At 33.8% G+C, this 12,174-nt stretch overlaps 2 protein-coding genes across 3 annotated transcripts in view; one reads left to right on the top strand and one right to left on the bottom strand.

The window, feature by feature from the left end:
- The first annotated feature begins 847 nt into the window (after positions 1-847).
- LOC148942872 (unconventional myosin-IXb-like) overlaps positions 848-12,174 on the top strand; it is a 251,047-nt gene continuing 239,720 nt past the window's right edge. For both annotated transcript variants that reach the window (XM_089102722.1, XM_089102721.1), the window contains exon 1: positions 848-918. The gene's annotated coding sequence lies outside the window, so the exon portion shown is untranslated. The remainder of the gene's footprint in view (positions 919-12,174) is intronic.
- LOC148942873 (uncharacterized) lies at positions 6,218-6,583 on the bottom strand. Its single transcript, XM_089102383.1, has one exon. The coding sequence runs from the start codon at positions 6,581-6,583 to the stop codon at positions 6,218-6,220; it is 366 nt and encodes a 121-aa protein (XP_088958509.1).

Below are 12,174 nucleotides of genomic sequence, written 5' to 3'. Positions count from 1 at the left end.
AGGGTTCAACTTGTTATTTATTGAAACAATTCTTTGCCAATCTGTTGTCGTTGATTAAATATAAAGAACTTTCAGTCCACTGCTATGATTTTGAGTCAGGTATCGTGTTTTTTATGTCTGGTGCATATTGTGTCAATAAGGTGAACATGACAGTAAGGTGGATGTATAGTGTAAGTTTCCGGATGTTTAGCGTTATGCTAAAAATTTTGGAATATCTTTTTTTTCAACCATTCAGCTAAAAAGCTTTCAAATAATTTAGAGAAAACTGGAGTAAATTTAATAGAACTGAGACCATCAAGATCTTACTTATTACTTATTTTTCGCGGGAGCAACAAAACCCTAATTTTTAATAACTTGGGAACTTACCTTAAAAGCGAATTTCACTAAAAAGTAAGGACAATAGTTTAGAAAGACTCAGCAAAGGGTTCAATGGGAATGTATAGCGGAAGAGCGCTGCTAAACTTTTATTTTCAATCCCGACGTGGAGGAGTGCTTTTAGTGCCTTGGCTCGGAGCCTCGGTGGCCGATATATATCTACACGCTGATATTGATGCTTCTTGTATCTAGATTTTATATAATTTCATTTCTAAAATACTTCTTTTGCAGGAGTTTCTGCTCTTCTTCTTCAAAAATCAGACTAGTATATAAATATTAGTGTATTTGATACTAATATACATGCATACAGTGTATACTAAAAGGCAATAATAGAAGCCATGCAGTGTATACTTAACATTTGGCCGACAAGAGAAAGAATTTGGCTTTGTTTTAAGGGAGTTTCAAGCGATATATATGACAATTTTGATTTTTAATCACTTTTATCACAAAATCAAAACATTTAAATGTGTTTGTTTTATTAGGCCTAATATTTAGTGGATGTTTGATGAACACTTACAAGAGCTTTGTCAAGTGATTTAGATAGTAAGTTGTAAGTTCATGGTTTCCTCGTGTTTTCTTACTTTTAACCAATGCATCCATATGAAAATTTCCGAATGGAGGGGGAAATTGTACAATTGCTGGTAAAGTTCTACCAAATCATATTATTGAGTTAGAAATAAAGTGAATACACCATTTGATGCCTTTTTTATATTGATTACGAATATAATAATCATTTCTATCAGAAATGAATTTCAGCGCCCCCCCTCCTACATATACCTAACTTAACCCTGAATTGGCATAGCCTATATAGGGGGGAGGGGCTGAAATTCATTTCCAATAGAAATGCTTATTATATTTGTAATCAGCATAAAAAAAGGGGTAAAATTCTACTTTAGTTACTTTTACCTATCTTGGAAAGGGGTGAGGTTAGGAAAATGAAACTTTCAGGGATGGGTCTACAGGCTAAAATATGTCCTGGGAAGGTATTTTGATGTACTTATCTCCTCTCCTTCTCCCTCTAGTGGATCCTGAAATTTGCCTACATGACAGGTCTCCTACTGAAATTTTGACAAAACAACATTTTGCCTTAATTTTCAGTTATAAGATTCTTTTTCTCTGGCTTTAGTTCTGAAAATGCAATTCTGTTATTTGAGTAGTATTTTAAACCATATCAATGTTAATTTTCAAAATTTAGGAAATGTATTTGCATATCTTTAAAACTCTATAAATCAGGATTGAGCAAAGTTGTGAAGCTGAAAACAATTTTGTTGGACTTCATTTTAAGCAGAAGATCTATATTACAAGGTTTCACTTTTATAACAGATATTTTTAAAGGTCATCAAAGGTCAGGACCCTCTAGAGAGAGAAGGAGTGGAGGTAGGTACTTCAAAATACATTCCTGGGACATACTTTAGCCTGTAGATCAATCCCTGAAAGTTTCATTTTCCTAACCAAACTCCTTTCCAAGATAGCCAAAAGTAGCTAAAGTAGAACTTTACCAAAAAAGGCATTGAATGGTGTATTCACTTTAGTCCTAACTCAATAATATGATTTGGTAGAAATTTACCCAATTGTTAGCAAGGGTGAATCTCCAGCATTTTTATTAGGGGGGCAAGAGGGGTCCATATCTTGATAATCAAAGGGCATGGGATGTATAACATTTTGTTTCTCCACATTATTGGGGGGCAACTGCCCCCCTTTGCCAGCCCCAAGCAATGCCCCTGATTGTTAGGGAAGAGAGAAGATATAACCAAGATCTTATTTTGCTAACTCATCCCAAAGTTCCAAGGCATCAGCACACAGTGGAAACACCTTGGAACTTTGGAGAGTAAAATTCTAGACATGCTAGGCTACTTTAGATAACTTGGAAAGTGGTTAGACTAGGTTAGGTAATTGAAATTTTTAGGGATAGATTTACAGAAAGTATGTCCTGGAAAGGTGTTCTGAAGTACCTACCTCTGTTCCTTCTCTCTCTAGAAGGCACTGAGGTAAATATTTACAATATCATATTATTGAGTTACAACTAAAGTGAATATACCACTCAATGCCCTTTTTTATGCTTTTTACAAATAGTCTATAATGATCATTTTTGTCAGAAATGAATTTTAGCCCCCACCCCTATATATACCAATTCAAGGTATATATTTGCACATTAGAGGGTAGGGGTAATTTTATTTCTGATGTAAATGAGAGGTAATTGACTTTCCCCCTACCTCCCTAATGTGCAAATATATACCCTGAATTGGTATATTGGTTTGGAATTGGTGTGGGCTAAAATTCACTTCTGACAAAAATGATTATTATATTTGTAAAGAGCATAAAAAAGGCATTGAGTGGTATTTTAAACTTTCCCCACACCCCCTAATGTGCAAACATACACCCTGAATTGGTATATATTGGGGTGGGGGTTAAAATTAGTTTCTAACAAAAATGATTATTTTATCTGTAAAGAGCATAAAAAAGGCATTGAGTGGTATATTCACTTTATTTGTAACTCAATAATATGACTTGGTACATATTTACTGGCACTGACCTTTGATGACCTTTAAAATCTTTGTTTTAGCATATAAAAGTGAAAACTTGCAAAATAGAACTTAAATGAGTAAAATTCTACTTTAGCTATCTTGGACAGGGGCTAGGTTAGGAAAATGAAACTTTCAGGGATGGGTCTGCAGGCTAAAGTAGGCTACCAGTAAATATTTTCATTGTTCATATTATTGACTTATGAATAAAGTAAACATACCACTTGATGCTTTTTTATGCTCTTTCCAAATATAATAATCCTTTGGTAAATTTTGTACAAATCATATTATGGACTTACAAATAAAGTAAACATACCACTCAATGCCTTTTTTATGCTCTTTCTAAATATCATTATCATTTTTGTCAGAAATGAATTTTACCCCCACCCCTACATATACCAATTCAGGGTATATATTTGTGCATTAGGGGGTGGGGATAAATATTATTTCTGATGTAAATGAGAGGTAAGTTTAAACTTTACCCCCACCCCCCTAATTTGCAAACATATACACAAAAATTTACCTAAAGGTATAAGTACATTGTGATTTGCAGAAAAGTGCAGAAAATTGTTCATTTCTTTGTGCAGAGGTTATTACATTTTTTTTTCATGGGGATTGAACAATATTGTTAATATTTTCAACTTTAAACTATGTAGGCCACACACCAGAAATTTGTTGAGAGATCTTCCAAGAAATAGGTGGTCTTAACAGGTGTAAACTCTGGGATCTGACACTGGAATATCTCAATGAAGACTGGAGAAAAAGTAAACTGTAGTAAGAAGTTCTCAACTCACTTTAAAGTGGACACAGATCTTGGATGAATTTCATATGGTTTTGACCTTTTTTTCAAACTTAAAAAATATACATTGACAGCATATCATTAAACCTGACTACACATCAGCAATTTTCATTATTTTTTAAATTATCTTTAAATAGCCTAAATCAACTTATGTCAAGAGAGTATTGACTGAAGACATTAAAATGAAAAGAGACATAAGTATTTTTGCCTTACAGATCTGTTATTCAGTTTAAATGTTTAAATAGGCCTAAGAAAAAATTGAGGCTACTGAAGGGTTGACTGCCTGGTAAATATTTTGCAGTTCATATTATTGACATATGAATAAACTGAATATGCCACTTGATGCCTTTTTGGTAAAATTCTACTTTAGCTACATTTGGCTATCTTGGAAAGGGGCTAGGTTAGGAAAATGAAACTTTCAGGAATGGGTCTACAGGCTAAAATATGTCACATGAAGGCATTTTGAAGTACCTACCTCCACTCCTTCTAGAGGATCCTGAAATTTGCCTACATAACAGGTCCAGGGCTGTCATGTATGGAGGGGAACCCTTCCCCACTCCCACACAATTTTGAACTTGGTTGGTAAAAAATGATTTGTTAAAACTGTGGCACTTTGTGCTATGATTTTTCCAACACTGTTAAAATTCTTTGTTTGGTTCAATAAACACCATAAAAATACTGACATGTCATCTACAAAAATTTGAACTTGGTTGGTAAACACAGCAGTTTTACTGACTCCTGCCTTGATTTTATAGATGGTGCCACAACTTTCTATTTGATCAAATAAACAACATTAAAATAGTGACATTATATGTACCAAAATCTAAACTGCGGTTTGTAAATGCAGTGGTTTTATCAATTTATGCAGCGATTTTATATGTTGTATTAAAAATGGACATTAAGCTAATTATTGACAAAAAACAATTGGTAAAAATGACCAATCACTTGGTAAAATTTCTTGCCCCCCCCCCCCCCAACACTTTGGCTAGTAACAACACTGGACAGGTCTATACTTATTGAAATGTTAACAAAACAATATTTTACCTTAATTTTCAGTTATCAGTTTTTTTTCTCTGTCTCTAGCTCTGAACATGCAATTCCTGTTATTTGAGTAGAATTTTAAGCCATATCAATGTTTTTTTTTGCTTCAAAATTTAGGAAATGTATTTGCATATCTTTAAAATCTTACAAATTGGGATTGAGCAAAGTTGTGAAGCTGAAAAGAATTTTGTGTGATGTGCCTGATGACCAGAGTCATCATCATCATGATTGACCAGTGTCTACAGGATTTGTCCTTATTGCTGGCAAGAGTAATTTAAGGTAATTTAAGGTAAGGTACTTCATGTAAACAGAAGATCTATTTTGCAAGGTTTCACCTCTATAACACACAGATTTTTAAAGGTCATCAAAGGGCAGGACCTGCTAAAAGGAGAAGGAGTGGAGGTAGGTACTTCAAAATACCTTCCCAGGATGTACTTTAGCCTGTATACCCATCCCCGAAAGTTTCGTTTTTCAAATCTAACCCCTTTCCATGATAGCCAAAAGTAGCTAAAGTAGAATTTTATCCTTAAATGAAGTAGGCCTATAAGAAAAGTAGGCTATTTTTAGCTTCAAAACTTTCCTGAATCCTAATTTATGAGGTTCCAAAGATTTGCAAATACATTTCCTAAATTAAAGATTTAATCTTTAAATTTATTCCCCCTCATTGATGGGGCTTAAAATTCTACTCAAATAATAGGAAATAGATAGATAGATTATTTTAGCCTAACATTAAACAGAAACATGGTGGAGTATAAGATGCAGAAAGGGGAAAAAAAGGAACCACACAAAAAAATTGTACTTCAAGATGATTAAACTATGTATACTACACACACCCATAGCTCATATATTACATGCAACAGCAGAAAATCATATAGGTGCTCAAGTAAACCTTTTCTAGCATTGCTTTCCTGCTCTGCCACAACTTCATGTGGATATGATACTTATTCAAGAGGAATATATTCCTCTTGAAAAACAGTATATGTACCAAAAACTTTAAATCTTTACATAATGCAGACCAAACTCTTAGCCACTCTGTTTCAGTAAACCATTCCCAAAGCAGGGAAAGGTAGAGAACATGTGGCAATGCCACTGCTCTGTATAGCCTCACCAAAATTTGCTGGTTGTACAAATACTTCAGTGGGGCCAGTTTACCATAACTCATTCGCAAATTTAACATAAGGGTATCAAGGCAAAGGGTTCTTGTTGTTTTCTAATTTCAGCTGCATGGAAGACCTAAATATTTAAGCGAAGAAGATGGTATGATAGTAGTACCATCTATGGAGACAGATGGCACTGGTTCATTTCGTTTTGAAGAGTTGAAAACCAGAAATTCAGTTTTTAGGCCATTAATTTAGTAGACCAATAGCACTGTAACCAGATACAAGCTTATCTAAATTATCCTGCAGTACATTTAAAGAGAAACTCAACGTAAGTAAATCATCACCATAGCTTGTCAGACTCAGATCACAAAGATCAAGGCTTAACCCACTAGAAATTTGTTTGTAACCTTAGAAGCCAAAGTGTTAAATAGTACAGGGCTTAAAAAAGAACCTTGTTGGAATCCTCTCTTTAGTTTAACTGGTGCACTAAGTCTTTCAAGTCCAAGTTTCACTCTTATATAGCTATTGGAGTACCCGTATGATAACATAGCTACTATATGGGCATTAACACCAGCCTCCAGCAGGGTCTGGAAAACAGCAGACTGGATTACTGAGTCAAATGGAGCAGATATATTGACACTACATTTATAGACAAATAACCCAAGTGATTCAGCCTTGGCAAGGATAAGCTTTAGAAGTCTGTGAGTGAAAGCACAGCTGAGGTGTTTTTGGAACCCAAACTGCATTTTTAGTTCAGGAATTGTATTTTCTGAACTAAAACAAGAGAAAAACAACCTGAAAATTAAGATAGGCTATAATTTTGGGCAAAATTCTAGTTTATCTACTTTTCATTATCTTGGAAAGGGGTTAGGTTAGAAAACTGAAACTTTCAGTAATGAATCCAGAGCCAAAAACATACTCTGGGAAGCTATTGCTGATTTCTAAGTTTTAGAAATTTGTCAAGGCCTACTTGACAGGTGAAATTTTGAAATTTAACCTATTAAAATTTTGACAATTACATTTTACCTTAATTTTCAGTTATCAGTTTCTTTTTCTCTGGCTTTAGCTCTGAATATGCAATTCCTGTTATTTGAGTAAAATTTTAAGCCATACCAATAGTTTTTTATTTTATTTAGGAAATGTATTTGCATATCTTTGAAACCTCATAAATTGGGATTGAGCAAAGTTGTGAAGCTGAAAAAGTTTTCTTGTGCTTCATTTAAGCAGAAGATTTATTTTGCAAGGTTTCACTTTTAAAACACACATATTTTTAAAGTTCATCAAAGATCAGGACCCTCTAGAGAGAGAAGGAGTAAAGGTAGGTATTTCTAAATATCTAAACTAGAATTTTACCATAATTTTGTTTGTCTAAATTCCAATAGATAGCCTATAGACCTGTTGTGTAGGCAAATTTCAAAGACACAAATAAGGAGAGGGTTAACATAGTAGCTTGGCAATAGCTTCCCAGAATATGTTTTTGGCCCTAAATTCATTAGGCTGCTGAAAGTTTTATTTTCCTAACATTACCACTTTCCAAGACAGTGAAAAGTAGCTTGTCTAGAATTCCTAGCTTTATCCCTTATGGTTAAGACTAGACCAGGCCTAGCTGGGATTGGCTGACTACAATCTTGAAAAACATCTGGTTTTCAACATCTGAATTTAAATAAAAGTTACCCCTACAGACTAGCCTGTTGAAATACAATTATATTCTGTCTCATAGCATAGCACTTGTCTTAGATTAAATATTTCTAAGACTGACTCAGCAATTTGGACATGTTTTTATAACTTTAAGATCCTGTGTCCAAGATAGGACAGCATTTTCCAAGATTAGGCTCCAGCTTTAAATGTTGTATCAAAGATTAGGCTTCACTGTTGTCTATCACCATATTTGAAATTATGATTGCAAATCAGCATTTGTGAGTCACTCACAATCAGTAATTATGAGTGATTTGCTATTAAAGCAAATCAGCTGATTATTGCAGCAGTAAATTGTGCTACTGGCAGTTATGAGCCTTTGAATTATGGTTTTGAACTTGCTTCTCAGCTGCTACATATGGTCTTGTGATGTTGTAATGTTTAATCAGTTTTCTCTGAGTCCACAGGGAAGGTAGAGTAGGTATATGGCAAATTTGAAGCAATATGACCTGTTTCTTATTTGTCTGCTTGAGTAGAGACTTTCCAAAAGGGTGCCAAAAACCTTAAGAATGTGGGGCATTGCTATTGTGTTATATTGAGTTGCATATGCTGCTGCCCTACTTTTAGATGGATATATAGATTTATTTTTCAGATAACAATACAATGCTAACACCACAAATCCTCACAAAGGCTCCATGACCCATAGGAGGGGGATTATGAAACAAGTCTCATAACACTAAAAACATATATATATATTTAAACACTTAACATGTTAAGCATTTGCTTCATAAAAATTGAGAAATTAAAAAAACATAAAGAAAGAGAGTTCATCAAATAAGCTTTATCAAACTGTAATTAATCACAATGTCTATAACTATAATAACAACAATAATGATAATAATAATAAAAAAATGGATAACACTATATACATCAAGGAGAAATTAACCATATAGAAACCATTTTTTTTTACAAGTCTTTTGATGGTGCCAAACAAGTGGCATTCTTGAGCAGTGGTGTAATTTTGTCAAAATCCTGGGGGAGTTGATGCCAATTTTCCGAAATTAAGAGAAAATGACAGTGAAAACTGACCTGTTTCTCTGGATACTTGATTTATGCATGCTTATCGTAATTTTGACATGATTTTTTTGCAGAAATAAATTTCAGCTGGGGGGGGGGCGAGGTCTGGGAGGGAAGACTTGGGTCTAGAGGGGGCTTCATCCTCTTTCTCCCAGAAGTAATAAAAGCAGTACCATCAGCAAAAGTAACAAGACCCCCTGGTCCACATCAGGTCCAGCCAAAAAAAGCATTTCACTGCTATCATTTGTATTAACTAAAACATTTGCACTGCTATAAGAGCATCAGAACACCTTAAGCCTTGTTGAAAACCAATTGGATATGGAGGAGCATAACATTTATGCTTCAATTTTTTCATAAACAACAGCTCAAAAAGCTTGCAGAGGGTAGAGGACACAGTAATCAGGCAGAATGAAGAACACTGAATTGTAGACTTTCCTTTCTTGGGAATAGGTGTCAAGTCACCAACACAGAAAGATGATGAAATGACTCCTGAAAATTACATGCATTAAAACAGCAACATGGTATTTCAGTTGTATTCCAACATTCTTCAAATGCATAGCACTAAACCTATCTATCCTGGAAAAAGCTTACTTCTTTAGTTGCTTAACACTACTTTAGATGTGAGAGAGGGAAACAATTAAATCAGTATGCAATCTCCATGTAAAAAAAAAATTCAAGCTGCTCTTGATAATTATATTCCAAATGAGCATCTGGGGCATTAATTCTTTTCAGAGGAATCATTGATTATGTTTTTCCTAATTGTCCTAATGTTCTTTCATAATCAATTTCCACTGATTAACTTATATTTGGATTCAGGGTGAAATTCTGATTCTAAAGCTATGTCTAATTCTTAGCTATCTCATTAATAAGTGAATTGAAAAATTTGCCCAATAGTTTATAGCACAGGCTCTGTCTAGACTGCTTGTTAACACTAGATTGAATAAAGATAGGATTTTATCACCTTCAAATCCAGTTTTTCCTTCAACCATCCATAGTAGTGAACATGAGCTCATGGGTTGAAAAAAAAATCTTGGCAAGGGTCTAGGGAGAAAAAACCTGGACTAATTACCCACACAACATATTGATTCATATCAAATGAATCCCCAATAGGAAATTATTCATGAGAATTATTATGGAGTTGCCTCAAGGATCATTGAAATAGATTTACAGGAATCAGAAGGCAATAGTGCAGAAGGACTGTAGTAGCATTATGCAACTGAATAAGCATTCAATTTTCTGGGTGGACATATTTCACCCAGCTCTGACTAAAAGGAAGATTAAAGGGCATAATTTGCATGTAAGTGCTTACTTCCTAGAACCTTTTGTTGAGATCCAATTATGTCTTCAGGTATATATCCTGATGATAAAAGCTTAAGGGCCCCCTCCTTGCAACAGTTGGATTGTGTATGGTCACCCCAGAGGCGCGGCCTGGACACTAATTTCTACCTGCCATTAAGATTGGTTGAGGTCTAGCAACTTTTTCTGATAGATATGCAAATGCCAAAATCTGTTTACTTCTGGGGAAAAGTTTTATACACATACAAAATTGTACTGTAATAAAACCAGCAAACATTGAAATTTTCTGTCAGTCTTTCTTGAATTATTTCCTTTAATTTAGAAGAAATACATAGTTGTTTCAGTTTTTTTTTTACCTCAAATGTTAAGGAATTGTCCTATATTCTACACTGATTTTTTCAATCCTACAAAATTTAATTTTGGAGTTATGAAAGTTTTGTTTTGCTTCTTATTAATACTATTTAGTAAGACTGAAATAATTACTTCTGTGTTTTCTTAAAAATTGCTGGAAATTTTGTGCTTCAAGGGAACTTACATTCTTTTTTGCTATCTCTCTACTATAAAAGTTTAGGGTTTCCATCTCTTACCGTTATCTAGCTACAAAGTACTAATAATAAAAAAATAAAAAACAAATGTAAACTGTGAAAGCCTATTGGGCGTCTCTCCTATACAAATAAGTGTTAGTGTAATGAATTGAATTTTGTTACAAATTTTCTGAATGGTTATTGCTCAAGAAGTTATGTTGGACTTTAATTTTTGACTCTTTTATAGTGTTGCCAGAGATATCACCAAATTCGTACCAAAAATGTTCCATCTCAGTTATTAAAAAATGTCTAAGTATTTTCAGCTCTATCTAGTTTCTTCCTGACTTAGAGCAGAATTGTCAAGTAACCTTAGTTTTTGACACTTTTGGATAAATGGTGAATAATGTTTTGAAAAACCCCTGGTGCACTTTGATGGATATATTTGACTACATTTTTCTCTCAGATCCCCAAGATTTTTTTAGGGCAATGAGTGAAAAGACCTAAAGATGTAAATTACAATTTTTGGTTACTGAAGTCAATGAAACACTAGCATATTGAATTAAACGGAAAATTTCCTGCAACAATTTTTACATTATAATTATTCACAGTTTCCAAACCTACAACGCATTGATTTTGTTCATCAGTCTCATCAGTATCCTTCGTTCATCAGTATCCCTCTTGCCTCCCACTGGCTTCCCCTAGTATCCTCAGCACCCCTCTGACCCTCGTTTGAAGAAATATTTTTTTTTTTTATAAAATATATGTATGCACAAAAATGGGAATGACTTGAAAAATTACAAGTATAATTGGAATTTATTATATTTCAAAATCTCCACTTTTCAGCTGTACTTTAATACTGAACAAATTTCAAAGTTGGAATAAATAAAGGAGCAGCCAGTCATTGCATAATTTCTCAATAAACAAAATGAACTATATTTTAGCAAACAAATTACTGATTCTCTTTTTATACCTTTGTTTTTAAATTCTTTGTGCTTATTAGCGGAGAGCATTTTTGGCTTATATCTTTCTTTTGTCACAACTATAATCCATGGCTTTTAAACCTTGTCTTAATTGGTGTTGTAGCTTGTGTTTATTGACAAATATGGGTAATAATGATCATTACTTTTGGGTAATGAAGTGCCAATAATGCTAAAATAGAATGCTGTTCTGTTGTTCTTATTCATCTTAGTGTTGATGCAATACCAGGTTACAGATTCGGAATTGTTATTTGTTTTGAAAGATGGAAGCGTGGTCTGTTCAGCTCATACATGAATTAAGACCATATGCAATTATGGTCTCTGCAATTTGTATGTAAGCTTCATAGGATATAGAATCCTTATGACAGGGCTTTAAACAAGCCATCGATTTGGCTGTTTCTTTTGTCTCCCATCAAGTAACTCCATGAAGTATATTATTTATATAAGAACCCTGTAAGATTATAAACTAAATTTTGTTAGGCTGCTAATGTCAAGTGGTTGAACTGGTTACAGCAATTAGGAGATGTTGATTTCTAAATAATTGACCTTTTCAGTTACTTTTTGCGATAATTTTTGTACTAGACGGGTTAATTTACCTTTCTTTGAAACTGACACCTGACAGTTTCTTGTGGTATAGACACAGTCTATTGCAACAATTCTACTGTATTCTTTGTCTATCGTATATGAAGAAATATTTTTGCTTTTCAATTTGCATGGATCATTTGCAAAAAGAAAGAGAAGATAAACCTTTGGCAAAACTTTCTTCAAGAGAATATCAAGTGTTCCAAATGCTTTGCGATCCTTTGAGATCTTTGACAAATGATGGAT

Source organism: Artemia sp. Qi Xiang Cuo, chromosome 16, assembly GCF_049724085.1.
Source record: "Artemia sp. Qi Xiang Cuo chromosome 16, ASM4972408v1, whole genome shotgun sequence".
Classification (NCBI taxonomy): Eukaryota; Metazoa; Arthropoda; class Branchiopoda; order Anostraca; family Artemiidae; genus Artemia; species Artemia sp. Qi Xiang Cuo.
Note: the sequence above shows the minus strand (reverse complement) of the source record. Positions and strands in the feature narration are given on the sequence as shown.